This window comes from Piliocolobus tephrosceles, chromosome 2 (genome assembly GCF_002776525.5).
Source record: "Piliocolobus tephrosceles isolate RC106 chromosome 2, ASM277652v3, whole genome shotgun sequence".
Classification (NCBI taxonomy): Eukaryota; Metazoa; Chordata; class Mammalia; order Primates; family Cercopithecidae; genus Piliocolobus; species Piliocolobus tephrosceles.
In genome coordinates, this window is record NC_045435.1 from 107,721,039 (window position 1) to 107,746,390 (window position 25,352).

Here is a 25,352-nt window from a genome sequence, read left to right on the forward strand (position 1 = left end):
TTCCTGACCTCAGGTGATCCGCCCACCTTGGCCTCCCAAAGTGCTGGGATTACAGGTGTGAGCCACTGCGCCCGGCCCTTTTTTTTTTTTTTTAACATTTTTAAATTAATTAATTAATTAATTTTGAGACAGGTTCTTGCCCTGTCACCTAGGCTGGGGTGCAGTGGCATGATCACAGCTCACTGCAGCCTTGAACTCCTGGCCTCAAGGGATCCTCCTTCCTCAGCCTCCTGAGTAGTTGGGTATACAGGCATGGGCCACCATATCCGGTTAAGTTTTAAAAAATTTTTCTTTATACAGACGGAGTTCTCTCTATGATGTCAAGGCTGGTCTCAAAATCCTGGTCTCAAGTGACTCTCCCTCCTTGGCCTCCCAAAGTGCTAGGATGACAGGCATGAGCCACCATGCCCAGCTAGTTTATTTATTTATTTATTATTATTATTATTTTGAGATGAAGTTTTGCTCTTATTGCCCAGGCTGGAGTGCAGTGGCACCATCTCGGCTCACTGCACCTCTTGGGTTCAAACGATTCTCCTGCCTCAGCCTCCCAAGTAGCTGAAATTATAGGCATCTGCCACCACACTTGGCTAATCTTTTGTGTTTTTAGTAGAGATGGGGTTTCACCATATTGGGCAGACTGGTCTCGAACCCCTGACCTCAGGTGATCCACTCGCCTTGGTCTCCCAAAGTGCCAGGATTACAGTAGTGAGCAAATGCACCTGGTCTTTCCTTTTTTCTTTTTAAAGAATACAGAATATTCATTTAATTCTATGGCAATTTAGCAAGGCTACTGTGAATCATGGAGAGCCATTGAAGGGTTCTCAGATGGGGAGGGAAAAGGTTTAAATCTAATTTCTCAAATGAAAGGAAACATTTACACTGAAACCCTGGTGACTGAAAAATGGCCTGAAACTTTAGAAAGGGTTAGGGATCTTCAACTTTGCCACTGCATAAGAGTTACCTTTACTTTTTAAAATACTGGCCTGTTATTTATTTATTTGAGATGGAGTCTTGCTCTATAGCCCAGGCTGCAGTGCGATGGTGCAATTTCGGTTCACTGTAAGCTCCATCTCCAGAGTTCAAGTGATTCTCCCGCCTCAGCCTCCTGAGTAGCTGGCATTACAGGCACCCACCATGACCCTGTTAATTTTTGTGTTTTTAGTAGAGATGGGGTTTCACCATGTTGGCCAACCTAGTCTCCAACTCCTGACCTTAGGTGATCTACCAGCCTCAGCCTCCCAAAGTGCTGGGATTACAGGCGTGAGCCACCACACCTGGCCAATACTGGCCTATTAAATAAATCTAAGTCTCTTGGAGAATAGTCTGTATTTTTTTTACAAGGTCTAGATATATGAAAAACTGGTAATACCAGTTGTCTCTGTGGAGGGTTATTGGGTACCTGAGCAACAGACAAGGGAGGAAGATTCTTCACTGTAAAATGGTGAACCGTGGTTAAATATTACCTAGTTAAAATAGATGTATAAATTTAAAAGAGTCTCCATAGATGATCTGGATACAGCCAAGATTGACAACCACAGGTATAGTTAATTAGTGAATTAAAAACAAAATAATGTGAAACAAGTAATTAAAATTTTCTATTAAAAATAAGATGTGCTAGAATAGATTTGATGATTGAGGGGTTAATAACCTTAAAGAAAGCAACTTTCCAGTGATGGGATGGAAAAATTAGATCACAATGGTTAAGGAGTCAGGAAAGGGGGTAAGCAGAGGCCAAAGACTGTAAGCTGTTTGTTGATGGGCAGCCGCAAGGCAGGCTCTCTGAACCCTGATGCCTCCACTCATGACTTGTGGGACTTGGGAAAGTTTCTCAGTCCCTCAGATTCCTCATTTGTAACATAGTATAACATTATCTGCCCTAGGATTCTTCAAGGATCTAGAACCAGAAAAACCATTTGACCAAGCAATCTCATTACTGGTTATATACCCAAAGGAATACAAATCATTCCACTTTAAAGACACATGCACACATATGTTTACTGCAGCCCTATTTACAATAGCAAAGACTTGGAACCAACCCAAATGCTCATCAGTGATAGACTAGATAAAGAAAATGTGGTATATATATACCATGGAACACTATGTACCCATAAAAAGGAACGAGATCATGTCCTTTGCAGGGACATGGATGAAGCTGGAAGCCATCATCCTCAGCAAACTAACACAGGAACAGAAAACCAAACACCGCATGTTCTCACTTTTAAGTGGGAGCTGAACAGTGAGAACACACGGATACAGAGAGTGGAACGACACACACCAGGGCCTGTTGCGGGGTGGGGGATGAGGGATGAGGGATGAGGGGTGGGAACTTAGAGGACGGGTCAGTAGGTGCAGCAAACCATCATGGCACACGGATACCTATGTAACAAACCTGCACATTCTGTACATGTATCCTGTTTTCTTTTTTTAGAAGACATAAAAAATATATAGTACTAAAAAATCTCTCTCTCTCTCCCTCTCTCTCTGTCAATCATCTTTCCTAAAAATGGTACAGGATGGGGGGGTGGTGAGGAAGAAAAGGACAGCTTACTTATTCTTATATATAAACTTAGACATATAGAGAAGGCTGGATGTTTTCAGAGCAGGAATTGTTTGCGTTTCTCTGCACAAGCATGTTGAAACCTCCCCCAAATGAACCAGCTGAGATGAGACTATAGATCCATCTGAGTAGACATGTCCCATTTGGGTCAAGAAAGGAAAACAGTATGTTGAGTCAGGTTAAAAAAAAAAAAATCCTAAACCATAATTGTCCACTTTCTTAGCAAGGAGAACAGTAGTGTTCAATTCCTTTAGCCCCAATGCCCCCGCTTTTTTTTTTTTTTTTGATGGAGTCTTGCCTGTCACCCAGGCTGGAGTGCAGTGGCATGATCTCGGCTCACTGCAAGCCCGACATGACAAGTTCATGCCATTCTCCTGCCTCAGCCTCCCGAGTAGCTGGGACTACAGGCACCCACCACCACGTCCGGCTAATTTTTTGTATTTGTTTAGTAGAGACAGGGTTTCACCGTATTAGCCAGGATGGTCTTGATCTCCTGACCTTGTGATGCACCTGCCTCGGCCTCCCAAAGTGCTGGGATTACAGGCGAGAGCCACCGTGCCCGGCCCCCAATGCCCCTTTTAAAGCAAACATTTTACTATTCTGAAATCAAGTTCATAGATAGTATAACTTACTTACATGCATTAAAAAATAATATAATGGCCTAACTGTGGAATACAGGAGAAATTAAAGTTAAGTAGTTTAGTATTATTATTTTATTTTATTTTTGAGATGGAGTCTCACTCTGTCACCCAGGCTGGAGTGCAATGGTGTGATCTCGGCTCACTGCAGCCCCCACTTCTGTGTTCAAGCGATTCTCCTGCCTCCACCCCAAGTAGCTGGGGTTACAGGCATGTGCCGTGACGCCCAGCTAATTTTTTGTGTATCTTTAGTAGAGATGGGGTTTTGCCATGCTGGCCAGGCTGGTCTTGAACTTCTGACCTCCAGTGATCTGCCTGCTTTGGCCTCCCAAGATGCTGGGATTACAGGTGTGAGTCACCATGCCTGGCCAGTAGTTCCTCGTTAAATATGTAGTTCTTCATGTGAATCCTTGAGCATGGCTACATCAGTTTGTAGACACTAATGAAGTGGTCAGCTGCTGACATGTATATGGACACTGTGGATGTGACAGGTGGGAACAGGCTGTATTAGGTGTGTTATTGCCTTGGAAACTCAAGCACCATGAACAGATTTGCTGATGGTGATGTGGGTTCCTAAAATGGTGAAGAACTTTGGAAACGTCCGAATAAAACAAAGCATAAATTTCTCTCGATTTACATAGTAGATGCATTTTGGGGAAATTCAGTGGATATTGAAAAAGCGCAAAAGATACTTCAACACGAAGTACTTTGTACTTGATGTAAAATGGCATTAGGTTTTTAACTCACATCATAATAAGTAGCCCTGTCATCTACATTAATTTCCAGTGGACATGAAATAAATTTCCATCACACTTGGGGCAATTCTTTGCTGTGTGGGATGTCTACCACATCTGGCTGTCCACTCTCTAAGTGCCTGGCAGTGCCCTTCCAATCATGGTGACAACCAAGAAACACCCTCACCCACAGATTCCCAAATGCCCACCAGGAGGTGGCATCGTTCCTTTTGAGGTGCCATTAAATACTCTACTAAAGTGGAATGTTTGAGTCAAATTGAACTCTATGAGAGGCTCATTAAATGCTTGTGGAATAGAATGAGCAAGAATCTTGCAGATCCTCACAGCCATCATTTTGAATTTTAATTCACAAATGTGGAGAGAGCATAGATATAACTAGAAGAGCTATACAGGGATAGCCTAATGGTTTAATATTTCAAGCCTACCCCAATTTGTTGGAAGTTGCTGCCTTTAGCGGTCAATACAGAGTAATTTTTGCAGTAGTGTCCAGCTTATGCAATCATCCAGGAGCTATTTACTGAGCATCCATGCCAAGCACTATTCCAGGAGCTAGCAATACAGTAATAAACAAAAGACACAGATTCAGGCCCTCATGGAGCTAAAATTTCAAGCTCAGGAGGAGCTAACAAAGGTGTGTGCCATGGCATCGGGAACATACTATCCATGAATTTGTCTTACCTGAAACAAGAGAGTTATGTGAATTACTACTCATTCTCAAGGACTCTCCTGGGATTTTGTTTTATTTTTATTTTTATTTTTGCGACAGGGCTTCACTCTGTCATCCAGGCTGGAATGCAGTGGCGCTGTCTTGCCTCACTGCAACCTCCACCTCCTGGGTTCAAGTGATTCTTGTGTCTCAGCCTCCCAAGTAGCTGGGACTACAGGTGTGTGCCACCACATCTAGCTAATTTTTGTATTTTTAGTAGAGACAGGGTTTTGCCATGTTGGCCAGGCTGGTCTCAGACTCTTGGCCTCAAGTGATCCACCTGCCTCAGCCTCCCAAAATGTTGGGATTACAGGACTGAGCCCATGTACCTGGCCTGGGATTTTATTTTTAAAAATTAAGCACTGCCCCAGGGTTGGGGCATGGGGCAGTCAATGTGGGAACCAAAATGGAGAGAAGAGTGACGCCTGAGGGTGCTGGACAAATGGGATATTAAAACCTTTTGGGCTGGGTGCGGTGGCTCATGCCTGTAATCCCAGCACTTTGGGAGGACGAGGTGGGCAAACCACAATGTCAGGAGATCAAGACCCTCCTGGCTAATACGGTGAAACCCTGTCTCTACTAAACAAATACAAAAAATTAGCCGGACGTGGTGGTGGGTGCCTGTAGTCCCAGCTACTCAGGAGGCTGAGGCAGGAGAATGGCGTGAACCTGGGAGGCGGAGCTTGCCGTGAGCCGAGATCGTGCCACTGCACTCCATCCTGGGCGACAGAGTGAGACTCCGTCACATATACCGAAAAAAAATAAAATAAAATAAAAATTAAGCACTGGATATAGATTTATTTTTCTATTCTTTGTCTTTTTCTCCTTAGAAAGAAAAACAGAAAAAAAACAAAATAAAATGACTTCTAATTGATTAAGAATTCAGGTTATTCGCATTCTTATTAATGGGGGTTATTCTATAACTTTTAGGAATGCATCAAAATTCATGACCAGATATCACTTGCCAAGAATGGGGGATTCATCAGATCCGGAACAGAATTTATCTAAAAGTGATCAAGACATGCAGACTTATAAAAACTATGATCATCCCGTCTGTATAACAGCTTGGCCAGCAACATTCCTGGGGCAAAGGACTAAGGCTCTTTCAAGCCTTGACAATAAGACACCTATAAGAATAAGCCCAAGCTCCTCCTGAGCGAGGAGGCCGACTATCGTCAGTAGAAGCATGGACTTTTGAATGTTATCTGTTCTGGAGCCCCAGAACTAGCTCTTGTTACTTTGTGATTTTTGCACAAGTTCCTCAGACTCTCTGGTCTTCTGTGTTCTCATCTGCTGAATGAGCAAAAAGTTCCTACCTCCTCAAGTCCTGTGTCTGAAGGACACTATGTTCCCATAGCACTGAGCACAATCCCTGGCACATGGTTACACAGGGCACCCACGTTATCATTAAGTGTCTAGGGAAAGTTGGGTTGGGCGTGCAGTGGTTGGATTCTCTTCTTTCTAGGTGAGCGCTGCCTCTCAGCAGCTGATGGGGGAATCCCTGCATTATTGTCACGCCAGGAGAGAAGATACCTGCTTCCTGCAAGCAAACTTATGGTTTCATACACTTTATTGTATCTTAAAGGCAGATCTTTTTTTGTTTTGTTTTGCTTTTTTGAAATGGAGTTTCGCTCTTGTTGCCCAGGCTAGAGTGCAATGGCGGGATCTGATCTTGGCTCACTGCAACCTCCGCCTCCTGGGTTCAAGCGATTCTCCTGCCTCAACCTCCCAAGTATCTGGAATGACAGGCAGGGGCCACCATGCCCAGCTAATTTTGTAGTTTTAGTAGAGACGGGGTTTCACCATGTTGGTAAGGCTGGTCTTCAGGTGATCTACCTGCCTCAGTCTCCCAAAGTGCTGGGATGAGCCACCATGCCCGGCTTATAGGCAGATCTTAACAGCACATTAAATCACCTGCTCCAACTCCCACACTGCACAGAGAAACAAGCTGAGTTCCAAGGAGGCAGCATAACCTGAGACTAGAAATGGTGCTTAGGTTCCTAAGCCCAGGCCTCCAAGGCCTATTTCCTGCATAATGTGACCTGATATCTCCCAAAGTATAAATGTAGGGCCACCTGTGTTAGGATCATATGAAGGGCTTTTTAAAATGCAAGTTCTGTCATCCTAATTGTTTTATCAGAATCTCTAGAGATGGGACCTGGGAATCTGTATTTAACAGAGGATCACACTTGAGTTCAAGAACCACTCATGTAGTAGAAAAATTACCTCAACTTACAATATGAAATGTGTCTGTACCAAGTGTCACCTGGTAAAGACTCAATCACAGTGGATTTCAAACAAGACAAAATATTGAGGGCTGTTGAACTGCTGAAGAATTTCAGCTATTATTTCTATTAGTTTCTACCTCACTATCCATCGAGTTGTTTGTATGCCAGGATAGGCCCAGTTCTCTGGCTCTTGTGAGCTTGTTTAAGTCAGTGTAGCTCTCTGCTCTTGCAAAAGCCCAAAAAGTAAATTAACATATGTATAGACTTAGAACTGTAACTAGCTCATAAATAGTAGCCATTAGTATTATCACTCAGAGCAGGAAAAGCACTTGCACAGAGGTGATGCTGGTTTCTCTGATGTGAGCCTAGTTCAGGCAGTCAGGTGCCCATTTGATTAGCAAGATGGCTGGAGATAATAATCAGGGTAAAGGAAAGATCCCATCGAATGCTCCAGAAGTTTGTGGCACAGATCATACTTCCTTGTTGTTTGTTTTCCTGCAAAGAGAATGTAAGATCAGATGTGACTTTACTTTTGACAGTTTGAATTCTTGCTCATGTCAGCAAAAATTCCCCATATTGGAATGACTGTCCAATTAGGGGTTTATTTATTCCCCTACGCACAAATATAGATAGTCACGCAAAGAACATAGGCTGTTGTATAATTTTAGGTTGTTGTCAATGATTTGTACATCTCTAAATTGGAAAACACAGGCATAGTTTTCATGAACATGGAGAATTTCAGCTACCAAAGAATTTTTAGCCATAATAGGTATTACATATTTAATTGAGAGACCGTGAAAAGAATGAGGAAGTATTTTCTCCAGTATGGTGAAAGGCAAAGTATTTTTCCCTTAAGTAAAGCATCTACTAAATGCAAAAGAAATGATTGTGGATTCTGGAACCTGGAATCCGGAACCTGGAATCCATGATGCCAGCATTTTGCAGTGATAGCCTCTTTCGTATATAGATCTCATAACAGTTTGTAGACACTAAGTTTTTCCATGCTCCTGCAACTCACACTGGATTTTTATTTACTTCCTTTTTGCTCTGGAAAAGCAGGGCAGGAAGTTTTTAAAGGGTTCCTTGCAGTTACAAAGCTAGAATTTGAACCCAGTGTCAAAGCCTCTGGGTCAGATTGAGAACGGGCCCATGTTGTGAGCTTGACAGTTAATTCATGGTTGCTGTTTTATGGAGCAGGAAGTGATCCTTAGTGACTCAGAGGAAGAAGTAAGCTGAGGGAGGGCCCGGGAGACCAGAGGTACAGTGCCTGGCATCTCTTATCTCTGCATTCTAAGTGGCTTAGCCTTGCTGTGTTCCTGAATGCACACATTGGGATTGCAACTCACACTGACCACTTTAGGTTATTCTTGAGAGATAGGCTGTGAGTCCTGAATGCAGTACGTGTGTGTAGGGGGCTTGGCTTTCAGGCCAAGAGTGGAGTGAGTGTGGTGTTTGGGGGACAGAGAGGCCAGTTGGTTATCAAGTGAAGGAGCGCTAGGGAAAAAGTTCAAAGGGCAAAAAGCTATGTTGCTCCTTCTCACTTATTGTCCATGAGTATTTTCTTTTAAATGGAACCAGAATCATAAGATAAGAATGACCAAGAGGCTCTGGTAAAGGCAGGTGCAAGTTTTGTGTGACAGGAGTCTCATGACCTAAAAAATGATCATATTTCTGAGGTTGAATTAAATGCATAAAAGTAGCAGCAAATCACACACTTCTTCAAAGAGAGTTACCAAGTTGCAGGGGAAATTTATTAGCACATCTAAGTCTGAAAAGGAAAAGCTATCTCATATATATGAGGTTAAGTTGGAAGAAGGAGGCAGAAGGAAGAAATTCCAGTTGTTACCTTTTTTTTTTAATTCCAAATTGCATCTGTTCGCTAAAAACAAATATTTTGGACTGGGTGCAGTGGCTTACACCTATAATCCCAGCACTTTGGGAGGCTGAGGCAGGCAGATCACTTGAAGTCAGGAGTTCGAGACCAGCCTGGTCAACATGGTGAAACCCTGTCTTTACTAAAAATACAAAAATTAGCCAGTTGTGGTGGCGCATGCCTGTAATCCCAGCTACTCGGGAGGCTGAGGCAGGAGAATAGCTTGAACCCAGGAGGTAGAGGTTGCAGTAAGCCGAGACTGAGCCACTGCACTCCAGCCTGGATGACAGAGGGAGACTCCGTCTCAAGAAAACCCAAACAAATATTTTATAAGATAGAAACAGAAAAATAATACAAATGAAAAGTGTATTAAGTATATATTTTTATTAAGCAATATTAAAATGGCTGCAAGTAAGAGTTTATAGCTATATTTACATGGATATTTATAGATGAGATTCCTCTTACATTCTTGCCCACACCATCTTGGAAGATGTTAAGATAATATCGCCTTGACTGAAAAACATACAGCAAATGTGGTCTATTTGGCATTCTATCATCCACATCTACAGGTGCCTGTAGCAATGTGAGATACAATAGTATAAGGGTAATTGATGTTCCTAATTTGGGAGTGTGGAAAGATCCTCAAATGTCTTTTAGGTCATCAGAGAAAGATAAAATAATATTTGATATAGCTTTTTAAAATTTGAGATAGTTTTAATGGCGAGTTATTTTATGGCCCTTTGTATCGTGAAAAATTGGAACATTGCCATTAACTAGAAAACCCATTATTTCAGCTTGACTCTTAACAGACAATACGTGGAAAAGGAAACGCGGCCAGGGCAAAACATTTCCTCTTCTTATAAACCTTGAACTGAGTATGTCCCTCACCAATTATAGAGTGTCCCTTGGGCCTCAGAACTTTCCACAAGCGTTGAGGTCTCTATGGCGATGCTCCCGGCTGCCGAAGCGGAAACACAGGTGATAAGGTGGCGGCAAGCACAGGGTAAAGAGAGAGAAGGAGCTTTGGGTGCAGCAAACCACGCAGGTCCTTCTTGATCGTCTAGAACTGACGGCTCCGCCTTGCCAGGAGTCTGCAGAACCACGCGGCTGGCCTCCCCGGAGTTACCCCTCTCCAGGAAGGCGCGGCAGGCGGCAGCGCCGGAGGCTCGGGGCTTCTAATGGCTGCAGCCGCTCTGGGGGCTGGGGGCTCCCGCTGGGACTGGGCTTCTGGGCTGCAGCCGCTCTGGGGGCTGGGGGCTCCCACTGGGACTCGGCTTCCGTGGATGCCTAAGCTTCACCTTTCCTGCGCCCGCAGGGGCATGACTCAGGTGAAAGGAGGTCATTTTCTCAGGCCCCTGGCCTCATGCAGCCCTTCAGCATCCCCGTGCAAATCACACTCCAGGGCAGCCGGAGGCGCCAGGGGAGGTAAGTCACCTCCAGAAGCTCGGCCGGTAGTGGGAATCGGGCTGAACAAGCAATTGGAAGAAGAGGGGACATCTCGAGCTTGGGGAGTGAGTGTTTCCTTGTTCTCTGAGGATGCCCACTTGCCATGCCTCCCAGGGTACCCAGGAGGCTTCCCCATCAGCACTCACATCACGGGGCTGCAGCCTTTCCTGTTGGCTCTGTCCTCCAAGTGGCCAGTTCTTGAAGACTGGAGACCTTTGAAACTCACCTGTGGCTCCCCACCACTAGATCATAGCTTAGCCCATAGTTGGTGCTCAATAATTGTATCTTGGTTGAATGAGGAATGAAGAAATTACACCAGCATTTGGTCACATTGGTGAAGCCTTGGAGTCACAGCCCTTGGATTCAAACCCAGCTCACCACTTAATCAGCCATGTGATTGGGCAAGTCACTTAACTTCTGTTTGTCTCATCTCCTTATCTGTGAAATGCAGATAGTAAGAGCCCCTGCGTGCCTCAGCACAGTATACCACATCCTCTCTAAGCTATACTGTTATACCACGTATATGCTCTACACCTCTCTAAACTCTGGTCTTTCAGCTATTGTTATTACCCACCCTACTCTTCTCCTTAAATGGGAAAGTGAGAGACTATCTTCAGGACCCGTTTTCTCCCCAGTGAAATGCAAAGCAGAGGAGCTGAAAGCCTCTAGTGAGCTACACCCCTTTTGCCTGCCCCAGGGTTGGGGCATGGGGCAGTCAATGTGGGAACCAAAATGGAGAGAAGAGAGATGCCTGAGGGCGTTGGACAAATGGCATATTAAAATCTTTTGGGTCGGGCACGGTGGCTCACACCTGTAATCCCAGCACTTTGGGAGGCCGAGGTGAGTGGATCACCTGAGGTCAGGAGTTTGAGACCAGCCTGGCCAACATGGTGAAACCCCGTCTCTACTAAAAATACAAAAATTAACTGGGCATGGTGGTGGCGCGCCTGTAATCCCAACTACTCAGGAGGCTGAGGCTGGAGAATTGCTTGAACCCTGGAGGCAGAGGTTGCAGTGAGCAGAGATCCCGCCATTGCACTCCAGCCTGGGTGACAAGAGCCAAACTCTGTCTCAAACAAACAAACAAAAATTTTTTGGGAGGGGTACATTTCACAGCCAGGTTCACTCACTGTCTGGAAATATGCATGATTTATTATTGGCTCTAGTGGAGTTGAGAGCTGAGAATTGGAAAACATTAAAGATGGTAATGGTCATTATGTTACTCATTTCCATTATCATTTAACTGCACTCGGGAGTATTTGAGAGACTGCATGAGAGTGAGATACAGGAGTTTGGATAGAATGGGGGTTCAGGGAGGAAGGACCAGACAGACTACAGAGGAAAGAAAGCCGTTCTTCTCTGCTAGACCTGAACCAATTCTTTTGTGAACAGACAATTAAAATGAATCACTGTATGGCAAAAGATCAAATGACAAACATGCAAGCAAATAAGTTTTAGTGTCCCATTCGTCACACAATTAAGTAGATATAAAGGCAGTTGTGTTGTCATCAAAGCAACCTAGTATATCCCATTTTCATTTCTGAAATGCACAACTGAATTATTGCTATTTCCTCTTGCTGAACTTGATGAACTATGTTGACTTAACCTTATTTGCTGTTTCAAAATAAGTTGTTAAATAATGTTGTAATTAAAAATAGACAAGTAAAAATAATTACCAAGGGTCTCCTCTGTAACCAAAACAAATTACAGGGAAATACTAATATAATGTACTTCATGTTTAGAAATTCATTTCACATACATCAGTGAAATGAATGTTAGATGAATTACGAAGTTTTGATGAGCCACAGCATCTTTCTAAAGAATACTTCTTGCACAAGTTTCAGTGCTGGAGGGAGAGGCTGCTGGCTTCTGTGGGGATCACACCCAGGTGAGTGTGTTCAGGCTGTTTGTAATTGAGTTTGCCTCAGGCTAAGCCAGAAGCTGCCTGTAGCTATGTGTCGTACTTGGGCTGGGTGGGAAAGTCAGTCCTATCTGCAGTGAAGAGAACAAAAAGTGGCAGATATTGCCTTGATTATGAATAAAACAGCTCCAGATAATACACTGGTTAGAAGTGGACATGTATTACTGGCAGAAAAAAGAATCAATATGCTTTTTATCCATCTTCCGACTAGAAAGCAAACTAAATCATACTTAAGTGCTTTGAGGTCCTCGAATGAAAGATGCTTGTAACTACAACAAAGTTAATTACAAGGCTGTTTATGGTCTGAGAAAACTGGAAACAACCTAGTAATATTCAATAATAAGGAAAGGGTTAAGGAAATATGGCATATCTAATTAATGGAACATTATGTAGCCAATAGGATTACAAAGAATTGTTAATGACATGTGAAAGTGCTTATTATGTTAAGTGAAAAAGATAAGATTAACGAAAAAATCTCAAATCATATCTAATGTGATCTCATTCTGTTTAAAACAATATAGGCGGGGTGCTGTGGATTATGCCTATAATCCCAGCACTTTGGGAGGCCGAGGCAGGTGGATCACTTGAGGTCAAGATTTTGAGACCAGCCTGGCCAACATGGTGAAACCCCATTTCTACTAAAAATAAAATAATTAGCTGGGCGTGGTAGCAGGCACCTGTAATCCCAGCTACTCAGGAGGCTGAGGCAGGAGCATTGCTTGAACCGGGGAAGCAGAGGTTGTAGTGAGCTGAGGTCACGCCACTGCACTCCAGCGTAGATGACAGAGTGAGACTCCATCTCAAAAAAAAAAAAAAAAAAAAAAAAAACCAGAAAACAACAACAACAAAAAACCCAGAAAACAAAAACCTAATATAGAGCAGGAGGGGATTAACCCAGCAACCAAGTGCACAATACTCACCTTTAAGTGTTAGAACTGTGGGTGAGTTTTTGTTCTCTTCTCTATGTTTTTTGGATTTTTCAAGTTTCATACAATGAGCATATAAAAATATATTACTTTCATGAATCATTTGATATTTGTTGAGGAATTCTTTGTGGCTAAGTTTGTATCAGGTCTCATAAATGTTCCATACATGCTTGAGAATAATATACATTCTATAGGAGTCAGTGTTCTATATTTATCATTTAGATAAAACTTGTTAATTGATTTACTTAAATCTATTACCTTACTGATTTGTTCAGGTCGAGCTATCTAAATTACTGAGGGAGTGTATAAAAGTACCTCATAATCTGATAGTGGATTTTGTCTATTTCTTCTTGTAGTTTGATCAGTGAAACAATGCTATTAAGGTACATACAAATTAGTATTGTCATATCTTCCGTGTGAATTGAACCTTTGATCAGTGTTAAAACCCTGATATTTAAATTTCTAGTAAAGCTTTTAATTCTTAACATTCATGTTTGCTTTCTGTTACATTTTGCCCATAAATTTCACCCTTTATGTATCTGTGTTTTAGATATATCTTTTGTAAAAACATACATATAGTCCTCCATTTACAGTGGGATTACATCCTGAAAAATCCATCATAAGTTGAAAATACTGGAAGTTGAAAACTTAGGAGTATTATGTATTTACCCTCATGATTGTGTGGCAGACTGGGAACTGTGGCTGGCTGCCACTGCCCAGCATCTCAAGAGAGTAGGGTACTGCATATCGCTAGTCCAGGAAATAATGCAAATTCAAAATTTGAGGTACAGTTTCTACTGAATGCCTGTTGCTTTCACACCACAGTAAAGTAAAAAAATTGCAAGTGGGGGGCGGGTCAGGACGGGCGGAGGCGCCCGAGCTCGGCTTCCCCGGAGCCCTTCCACCCCTGGCCGGCTCAGGCCGCGGCCACCTGCGCCCCGCCCCTGTTGGCAGATTCCGAGCCCGAGCCCAGTCCCGCGAGCCGCTCCTGGGCCGGCTGGCCCCTGGTCCCGGAAGCGCGAGCGTTCACTTCGCGGCGAGTGGCTCCGTCTCCGCGGACAGAGCGCGCGCCCCCAGGCCCGGCCCGCGAGGGGCTCCCGGCGAGGTCCCCGAGAGTTTCCCGCTGGGTGGAGCTGGTCGAGCCCAGCAGGATGACCAGCCCCGCAGCCGCGCAGAGCCAGGAGATCGACTGTTTGAGACCGGAAGCGCAGAGGCTGGCGGAGGCCCGGCTCGCCGCAAAACTGGCGGCCCGCGCGGAGGCTCGTGAGATTCGCATGAAGGAGCTGGAGCGGCAGCAGAAGGAGGTAGAAGAGGGACCAGAAAAAGATTTTACTGAGAAGGGGTCTGGTAACATGCCAGGCCTGTCTGCAGCCACGCTGGCCTCTCTGGTTGGGAGTTCCTCTCGGAGAGGCAGCTGGAGACACCTCCATCTCCATCGACACTAAGGCCTCCATCAGGGAAATAAAGAACTCTTTAGCAGAAGTTGAAGAGAAATATAAGAAGGCTATGGTTTCCAATGCTCAGCTAGACAATGAAAAGACAAACTTCATGTACCGGGTTGATACCTTGAAAGATACGTTGCTGGAGCTTGAAGAACAGCTGACTGAATCTAGGCAGCAGTACAAAGAGAAAAAGAATTTGAAAGGGAAAAACATGCCCACAGTATACTGCAATTTCAGTTTGCTGAAGTCAAGGAGGCCCTGAAGCAAAGAGAGGAAATGCTCGAGAAACATGGAATAATCCTAAATTCAGAAATAGCTGCCAATGGAGAGACTTTCGACACTCTCAATAATGTTGGATTCCAAGGTCCTACCAAGATGACGAAAGAAGGGTTAAATGCCCTCAAGTCGACAGGGGATGGGACCCTAGGAAGAGCCAGTGAAGTGGAGGTGAAAAATGAAATCATGGCGAATGTGGGGAAAAGAGAAATCTTGCACAATACTGAGAAAGAATAACACACAGAGGACATAGTGAAGGACTGTGTGGACATAGAGGTATTCCCTGCTGGTGAGAATACCGAGGACCAGAAATCCTCTGAAGACACTGCTCCATTCCTAGGAACCTTAGCAGGAGCTACCTATGAGGAACAGGTTCAAAGCCAAATTCTTGAGAGGGCTTCTCTCCCTGAAAACACAGCACAGGTTGAGTCAAATGAGGTCATGGGTGCACCAGATGACGGGACCAGAACTCCCCTTGAGCCATCCAACTGTTGGAGTGACTTAGATGGTGGGAGCCACATAGAGAATGTGGGAAAGTCAACGGTGACTCAGGTTGGAGAGCAGGCAGGCACAGTGGCCTTGTGCCCTTTAAAGCATAGTGGTGACACAGTTTATCATGATGACAAATGTACGGTAGAGGTCCCCCAGAGTTAGAGACAAGCACAGGGCATAGTTTAGATAAAGAATTCATCAACCAGGAAGCAGCTGAGCCCAAGGAGTTTCCAGTGCATAGTACAGAAGTAGGTAGGGATCACAACGAAGAAGAGGGTGAAGAAACAGGATTAAGGGATGAGAAACCAATCAAGACAGAAGTTCCTGGTTCTCCAGCAGGAACTGAGAGCAATGGTCAGGAAGCGACAGGTCCAAGTACAGTAGACACTCAAAGTAAACCCTTAGATACGAAGGAGTCCGACAAAGAAAAGACTGACCAAAAGAGAGACGCATTGGACTCATCGCAGAAGGCAAAGAACAAGAGAAAGAAAAACAAGAAGAAAAAATCCCCAGTACCCGTAGAAATCCTTAAAGAACACAGATTTAAATGAAATTAAGGAAGAAGAGCAGGTAAAGTCTACTGACAAAGTCAGCAGTGGAAGCCCAAAATGAGGTGACTGGAAATCCAAAATAGAAAATTGCAGCAGAAAGCAGTGAAAATGTTGATTGTCCGGAGAATCCTAAAATTAAGTTGGACGGAAAACTTGACCAAGAAGGCAATGGTGTAAAAGCAGCAGCTGAGGAGGTACTAGCTGATGGAGACACATTAGATTTTGAGGATGTCACAGTTCAATCATCAGGCCCGAGGGCTGGTGGTGAAGAATCAGATGAAAGTGTTGCAAAAGATAATGCCAAAATAGATGGTGCCACTTAAAGCAGTCCTGTAGAACTGGAGAGCGAAGACACAAATCGCTGGACCCTGCCCCAAAATGAAAGTCCCTCACAGGACATTAGTGATGCCTATGAAGCAGAAAGTACAGAGAGGTGTGGGAAGTCAGAACATCCAAGTCAGACCGTCAGGAAAGCTTTAGACAGCAATAGCCTAGAAAACGATGACTTGGCACCAGGAGGAGAGCCAGGGGACTTCAATCCAGAAAGCAGAGAAGATACCAGAGGAGGGAATGAGAAGGACAAAGGCAAAGAAGACTGTACCATCTCCTAAGCTGAGGCAGGCTGCAGGCGTGATGCACAGGAAGTCTGAGCGTGAGGGGCTCTTTTCTCTCCACTGCCAATGTAAGTAGAATGTTCTAAATTCACAGAGGTGCACTGTATGCCAGTTACCAGGTGATCTACTGCTTTAAGTTATAGACTGTTACTTGTAGATTTCCATGTAATCACTGAGGTTATCACCCAGATTAGAAAGACATATTTGTTATCAGTGTGCGTTCTAATTGAGAGCATTCCAGTAGTATCAAACAATAATGTCTACTGTTTACAGTCCACTTAATAAAAATAGAAGCATTTACCATTTGCCTTAGGCTGATAGGAACGTGGATATTCTTGACCAAATATATCAGCATCTAAGATAAGTGACCAAACAGCATTCTTAGATTTCTGTATTATGAATATAATTGACATTTAAATTAATGCCTTTTTCACATTGTGTGCTTTCATAATTGATTTTAAAATGTACATTATAACTTGTAAGGTATTTTCTTTAAAGGAGATAAACAGCCAAATAGCAAATAGGTCATTGAATAAGATTTGCACCTTAGAACAATAATCATTTTAAGGATAACAAGTAAACGTCTGAAAGCATGAGGGGCTTTTTTTTTTTTTTTTGAGGTGGAGTCTTGCTCTGTCGCCCGGGCTGGAGTGCAGTGGCCGGATCTCAGCTCACTGCAAGCTCCGCCTCCTGGGTTTACGCCATTCTCCTGCCTCAGCCTCCCGAGTAGCTGAGACTACAGGCGCCCGCCACCTCGCCCAGCTAGTTTTTGTATTTTTAGTAGAGACGGGGGTTTCACCGTGTTAGCCAGGATGGTCTCGATCTCCTGACCTTGTGATCCGCCCATCTCGGCCTCCCAAAGTGCTGGGATTACAGGCTTGAGCCACCGTGCCTGGCCACCGCACAAGGGACTTTATTTGCCTTCACCTCATATAAGTCTTTGATCTTGAACCAATGCTTTTGGATCTCATTGTTGATGATACCTGAATTTACTTTGTAGGAGATTTTAACTTCATGCTGATGATGTATTGAATTCATTTTATACGAAGATTTGAAGGTTTTTTCTGTAAGTGATATATGTCAAATTACATTTCCTACTGCAGTATTTGAGCGGGGACAGTCATTTTTTAAATGTTTTTGGCTGGGCATGGTGGCTCACACCTGTAATGTCAGCACGTTGGGAGGCCGAGGTGGGTGGATCACCTGAGGTCAGGAGTTTGAGGCCAGCCTGGCCAACATGGTGAAACCCTGTCTCTACTAAAAATACAAAAAATTGGCCGGGCGTGGTGGTGGGCACCTGTAATCCCAGCCACTCCGGAGTCTGAGGCAGGCTTGAACCCAGGAGGCAGAGATTGCAGTCAGCTGAGACCAAGCCATTGCACTCCAGCCTGGACAACAAGAGCGAAACTCTAAAAAAAAACACACACACACACACAAAACAATGTTTTCACGCCTGTAACCCTAGCACATTGGGAAGCCAAGGTGGGAGGATCGCTTGAGGCCAGGAGTTCAAGGCTGCAGTGAGCTATGATTGCACCATTGTACTCTAGCCTGGGAGATAGAGTGAGACCCTGTCTCTAAAAAAAAAAAAAAGATTTTGAACCTTAAAATTACTTCTCTTTGTTTGAATTTCTAATCATCATTCACAAGAGCAGTAAAAAAAGGTTACTTGTTCTTGTGCAAACTACTAATTAGACTAAAGTAGGATATTTTAAAGAGCTGAATCACTTTTGGTATTTTGGTATAAATATTTTCATTTATTATTTCCCAGTATATTCTTATTGGAAAATTCTTGTTTTGATCTGGCTGAAGAAAATATGTGTTTTCTATATAAACAAACATTTAAAAAATAATTGTAAAGTTAGATATAATTGGAAAATATAAAATCACAAAGGAATGTACCTTATGAATGTTGTTGACATTTTATGAAATTATGTGGATTCATATTACTGTTACAAGATAGAATTGAATGCAAAAAGACCAAAACCTCAATAAAATTTGAGGAAAATGTGTTATGTAATTGAAATAAAAACATTTTATAATTGTAAAAAAAAAAAAATTGCAAGTGGAACCATCTTAAGTTGGGGGACCATCTATATGTATTTAAATCTAGTCTGACAATCTTTATATTTGAAAAAAATTTTTTTGGAGACAGGGTCTCACCTGTCACCGAGGCTGGAGTGCAGTGGCACAATCATAGTGTGTCCGGAATTGGTGGGTTCTCGGTCTCGCTGACTTCAAGAATGAAGCCGCAGACCCTCGTGGTGAGTGTTACAGTTCTTAAAGATGGTGTGTCCGGATTTTGTTCCTTCTGATGTTCGGACATGTTCAGAGTTTCTTCCTTCTCGTGGGTTCATGGTCTCGCTGGCTTCAGGAGTGAAGCTGCAGACCTTTGCAGTGAGTGTTACAGCTCTTAAGGTGGTGCGTCTGGAGTTGTTCATCCCTCCCAGTGGGTTCGTGGTCTTGCTGGCCTCAGGAGTGAAGCTGCAGACCTTTGTGGTGTTACAGCTAATAAAGGCAGTGCAGACCCAAAGAGTGAGCAGCAGCAGCATTTATTGCAAAGAGCAAAAGGACAAATCTTCCACGGCATGGAAGGGGACTCCACCCAGTTGCCACTGCTGGGTTGGGCAGCCTGCTTTTATTCCCTTGTCTGACCCCACCCACATCCTGCTGATTGGTCCATTTTACAGAAAGCTGATTGGTTGATTTTGACAGAGGGTTGATTGGTGCATTTACAATCCCTGAACTAGACACAGAGTGCTGATTGGTGCATTTACAATCCTTTAGCTAGACATAAAAGTTCTCCAAGTCCCCAACAGATTAGCTAGACACAGAGCACTGATTGGTGCATTTACAAACTTTGAGCTAGATACGGAGTGCTGATTGGTGTGTTTACAAACCTTGAGCTAGACACAGATTGCTGATTGGTGCATTTACAATCCTTTAGCTAGACACAAAAGTTATCCAAGTCCCCACTAGATTAGCTAGACACAGAGCACTGACTGGTGTGTTTATAAACCTTGAGCTAGACACAGAGTGCTGATTGGTGCATATACAATCCTCCTGCTAGACATAAAAGTTCTTGGAGTAACCACCAAGGTGATTTGCCTAGTGGATCCCGTGCCAGGACCGTGGGCAGAGTCACCCGCTAGTCCTGCCCCACATGACTGCACTCTTCAGCCCTTGGGAAGTGGATGGGATGGGGCACCACAGAGCACGGGGTGGCGCCATTGGAGAGGCTCGGTAGCGCTGGAACCCACTGCCTGGGGATTCAGGCATGGCGAGCTGCAGGTCCTGAGCCCTGCCCCACGGGGGAGGCGGTTGAGGCCTGGTGAGAATTGGAGCGTGGCAGGCAGGCAGTGCTGGGGGACCTGGCGCCCCCTCTGCAGCTGCTGGCCCGGGTCCTAAGCCCTTCACTCCCCGTGGCCAGTGGTGCTGGTCAGCTGCAACCAGTGCGGGGCCTGTTGAGCCTGCACCAACCTGGAACTTGTGCCAACCTGGAACTCGTGCTGGCCCAGGAACGCTGGGCAGCCCCAGTTCCCGCCCACGCCTTTCCCTCTGCACCTTGGCACAAGCAGAGGGAGCTGGCTCTGGCCTCCGCCAGCCCAGAGAGGGGCTCCCACAGTGCAGCGGGCGGGCTGAAGGCTTCCTCATGCATGGGCAGAGTGAAGGTCGTGGCCTGAGGAGGTGCTGAGAGCGAGGGCTGCTAGCATATTGTCACCTCTCAACAGCTTACTGCAGCCTCAAACACGTGGGCTCAAGCAATCCTCCTGGCTCAGCCTCCTGAATAGCTAGGACTATAAGTGTGCTGCTACAACTGGATGGTGTTTTAATTTTTATTGTGTAGAGACAGGGTCTCGCTATGTTGCCCAGGCTGATCTCAAACTCCTGAGTTCAAGTGATCCTCTGTTCAAGTGATCCTCCCACCTTGGTTTCCCAAAGTGTTGGGACTATAGGCATGAGCCAGCACAGCCAGCCCTAATCTCTATCTTTTAATTGGATCATTTACTCCATTTAGTTTTATAGTAATGACTGATATACTGATGCAATAACATTATTCTATCATGCTATTTTGTGCTATTTGTCCTGACTTTTTCATGAGTTTTTCCCTCTTCTTTATTGTCTTCTTTTGGATTGATTTCTTCCCCTTCCCTTCTTTGTCTCTCTACTGGTTTGGAATTTCTGGAGTGTCACCTAAAAGAGTAGAGAAAGGTGATATTTCTATTTAGCATGCATATTTGAACTTTTCAACATGAAATTAATGTCTTTATCTTCCCCCATGGAAAAATTACCACTGTTTACTCCCTCTAAATTATATCCTCTTGTCATGTATTTATCTTTTCTTTTAACCCCACAAGACATAATAGTAATAAGATAATTATAATTATTATTACTTTATAGAATTAATATCTTTTTTTTTTTCCTTTGAGATGAAGTCTTACTCTGTTGCCCAGGCTGGAGTGCAGTGGCACGATCTCAGCTCACTGCAACATCCACCTCCTGGGTTCAAGTGATTCTCCTACTTTAGCCTCCCAAGTAGCTGGGATTACAGGTGCCCACCACTACACCTGGCTAATTTTTGTGTTTTTAGTAGAGACAGACCTTTGCCATGTTGGCCAGGCTCATCTCAAACCCCTGACCTCAGGTGATCCACCTGCCTTAGCCTCTGAAAGTGCTAGGATTATAGGCGTGAGCCACCATGCCTGGCTGTTGTGTGTTTTATGATTTTTAAATGAGTGGATATACTCCTTGGACATTTATATACTATTTTTTTTTTGAGACAGAGTCTCGCTCTTTTGCTAGGCTGGAGTGCAGTGGCGCGATCTTGGCTCAATGCAACTTCCGACTCCTTGTTTAAGCGATTCTCCTGCCGCAGCAGCTAGAATTACAGGCACATGCCACCACACCCAGCTGATTTTTTGTATTTTTAGTAGAGATGGGGTTTCTCACCATGTGGGCCAGGATGGTCTCAATCTCTTGACCTCATGATTTGTCCACCTCGGCCTCCAAAAGTGCTGGGATTACAGGTGTGAGCCATTGCACCTGGCCTATAGCATTCGTTTAAGGCCTAAGTTAAAGGTGTGTGCCTACAGAGAACATATGTATTTAAATTTGCCAATTTGCAGAGGGCACTACGTACTTAAACAACATTACACAAAATTCTTAGTTTGAGATTGTTGTATTACCCAGGTAATACGAATTCAGGCTGTAAACTCCCTTGAGGATCACCTTGAGGATTATCTAAAATTTCAGGGGAGATTGTAGTTTTTCTCCTTTAGTCAGTGTTGAGGTTTGAGAAAGGCATTTTCCTTGCCATTTCCTATGGAGTGGTGCAGTGGGAGTTAAGGGGGAGGGGCTATTTCCAGTTCAACCTGACACTGACTTTTAAGTCCTTTGGGGTCCCAGCTCTAGTTGGATGGTATACTAAACTGCGTACCTCGGATAGACCCTGGACATTGTCTCCTGTCCCCGTGACCCTAAAAATGGTGAAACAAAAGCTCAAGTTCACCAAGTTCTACAGATGCCCTCAAGTTAAAACTTTACTTCTGTCCACCTTCCTCTCTGGGTTCCTACTTTCACATAGTTTTGTCTTTTGAGTATTTCCAATTCTTTTTAAGCTTTGGCTAGAAGTTTTAGTTGTCTGTAGTTACAGTGGGTGTCTAGTGTACCATACCACTGAAACAGAAGCCTGTTACTTTTACAATAATAAAAACATGTCTATGTGGGTTTTTTAAAAATTTTTTAATTTATTTATTTACCTTTTTATGAGATGGAGTCTCACTCTGTCGCCCAGGCTGGATGGAATGCAGTGGCACGATCTTGGCTTACTGCAACCTCGGCCTCCCGGGTTCAAGCGATTTTCCTGCCTCAAGCCTCCCAAGTAGCTGGGATTACAGGCACATGCCACCATGCCTGGCTAAATTTTGTATTTTTGGTAGAGACAGGGTTTAACCATTTGGTCAGGCTGGTCTCAAACTCCTGAGCTCAGGTGATCTGCCCACCTTGGCCTCCCAAAGTGCTGGGATTACAAGCGTGAGCCACTGCGGCCGGCCAAACATATCTATGTTTTAATTTTTTATGATTATTTTATATTATCCCTTCCCCACACATGAAATAACTTCTTTCCAAGTGACTTATGAGGTTGTCAACTTTTCCTAAAGCCTTGGAACAAAGTGGGCAGAAAAATTATAAATAAAAAGTCTTGTCTAGCATACTACAGGTCTTATTCCTAAATTAGAATCAGGTTATGCCAGTTTTTTATAACATACCATTTATAATTGGGTATGTTAAAGAATGTATTAGAAATCCCATAGCAACCTCATTATAAGCCTCTTTACCCATGGATTCCAAGGATATCTTACAATAAATCTCTGGGATACCTTATGCTACAGAGCAACTAAAGTCCAGCTTTAGAGCACAAGGGAAAATGCAGGATATTGGGTCCTGGAAAGTACAAAAACCATCAAACTCTGCTTTAGGGCTAAAACTTTCTTTAATCAATCTGTCATATTTATTGATAAACTAGAAAATGTGGTCGGGTGCAGTGGCTCACGCCTGTAATCCCAACAGTTTGGGAGGCCGAGATGGGTGGATCACGAGGTCAGGAGATTGAGATCATCCTGGCTAACAGTGAAAACCCGTCTCTACTAAAAATACAAAAATTAGCTCCACGTGGTGGCGTGGGTGACTGCAATCCCAGCTGCTTGGGAGGCCAAGGCAGGAGAATCGCTTGCACCTGGGAGACGGAGGTTGCAGTGAGCCGAGATCAGGCCACTGCACTCCAGCCTGGATGACAGAGCGAGACTCCATCTAAAAAAAAAAAAAAGTACAGGGTCAAATTTCATTAAATTTTTTTTTCCATGCCCCTTCTCTGCTGGTAGGATGATAGAGGATGAGTAAAATATCAAAGACAACTAAAATTTCCTAAACTAGATCCTCGACTCCTAAAGAAGTATTAACCATGGAGTGCCGCCATCTTCTGAGGTTGGTGCTTCCCGATATAGGCTCTTGGAACATTCTGGACTGTCTGACGTTCCTCTTACTCACTTTAGAACCGAAAGATGTTGCTGGGGGAAAAGGGAGCTAGGGAGAGGGAAGGGGAAAGATGTGGGATAGGCATAAACTGTGCTTTTGGGAAAAAAAAAACCCAGTAATTTCCTTGATGGGGTTTGTGCTTGGCTTTAAAATGTAGAAAGCTTTTAGGAAGCTTGACGGAGCCTGTGCTTCTACCATTAGTGCTGCATTTGTTTGGCACTTAAGATTTCATTAACCTTCTTAAAATAGAGATACTTCTGGAACTCAAGTGGCTACTGAGCAGGGAATGGCGAATCAGTGACACTATAGGAAGTGGAGGGATTGTGGCAAACTAGAGAACACACCTTCCACAGGGGCAGCCACTGCTCGGCTGGGCCCGCCGTTCATCTGCAGGAACGTGCATCTTGAGATTATTTCCAAAGTCAGGACTCAGCATTTTTATGAGAAATATCATTATTTTTAAGGTCTTAACAAGTTATCCCACATTAAAAAATAATAATAAGCCGGGCCGGGCGCTGTGGCTCCCGCCTGTAATCCCAACACTTTGGGAGGCTGAGGTGGGTGGATCATGAGGTCAGGCATTCGAGGCCATTATGGCCAACATGATGAAACCCTGTCTCTACTTAAAACACAACAATTAGCTGTGCGTGGTGGTGGGAGCCTGTAATCCCAGCTACTTGGGAGGCCGAGGAGGAGGACTGCTTGAACCTGGGAGGTGGAGGAGGTTGCTGTGAGCAGAGATCGTGCCCAGCCTGGGCAACAGTGCGAGGCTCCATCTCAAACACACACACACACACACACACACACACACACACACACACACAAAACACGACAGAGAAGGCCAAACAAAGCACATCTGTGGACCGGATGCCGCCATGCCCACCGGTTTGCGACCTTTGTGTTGGGCTCTTCTGTTCACCAGACACCCTGCCCTGCGAGAATGTATCTCATCTTCTGCTGGAACAGGTTTGCAGGCACAGCGAAGAGAGGGAGAGAAGAAATGCAGGGACACGTATGCAGAACCGTGAGTGGCCAGAGAGGAGAAGGAGGGTGAGTGGAGCAAAGAAGCCATGACAACTTCATAATTCTGAGTGGACTGGGCAGTGGCCAGAAATCCTGGTGGTGGATATGCTGCCTTTCCAACAGGTGAATATGAAAGAACAAGTCAAGCCCTGTTCAGGATGCTGTGAATTCCAAATGTGAACTTTTTGAGTCATTCTTTCCATGTGGAATTCAAAGGAGAATGTAAAAAAAATTTCAGGAGGAAAGTGCAATATCCCTGAAAGGTAACAAAGTTCATAACACTTATTTACATACAACATTCTCTAGTCATTGATTAAATAGATCTCTACAGACTTGCATGAGGCAACATTCCTTAGTCTTATTTGCCACAATATATTTTAAAATACTTGATTACACATCACTTTAGCTTATTTAGATGGACTTGTCACCAAGCTCTGAACTGGGATTTCATTGTGTTGCATTCATCCTGCTCACGAGACACAGGTGGGTAGCAAACGAGATTATCCCTCCATTCCCCATGGATTGGAAATGTTGCCACTTGTTTATGAGCCCACTGCAGTATCTCCTTCTCCCTTTCCCCAAAGGACAGCCTGTCCTGCCTCAGGGAAGAAGAGAGAGACAGACTGCTGTGATGGAGACCCACTAGATGTGCACAAGAGGCTGTGGTCCAGTGCTGGAGAGGACTGAGCCATGCTGCTGGGGTTTGCCATGATGGGCTTCTCAGTCCTAATGTTCTTCTTGCTTGGAATAACCATTCTAAAGCCTTTTATGCTCAGGTAAGAAACAGAGGAAGGAAATCTAGAGTTTCCAATTCAGATAAGATCCAGGCACAATGGTAAAGGAGGAGAAGCTGGCTTTAGTTTCTCAAT

The 25,352-nt window shown here is 44.2% G+C and overlaps 1 protein-coding gene and 1 pseudogene across 1 annotated transcript in view; both read left to right on the top strand.

Annotated features, from left to right (window-relative positions):
- The first annotated feature begins 10,120 nt into the window (after window positions 1–10,120).
- The window catches only part of KCNMB3 (potassium calcium-activated channel subfamily M regulatory beta subunit 3), a 28,941-nt gene continuing 13,709 nt past the window's right edge, over window positions 10,121–25,352 (top strand). The window contains 2 exon segments of the mRNA XM_023184799.2: window positions 10,121–10,182; window positions 25,068–25,259. Coding sequence (XP_023040567.2) covers window positions 10,121–10,182; window positions 25,068–25,259 — 254 coding nt within the window.
- Window positions 14,202–16,422, top strand: LOC111521404 (annotated as a pseudogene).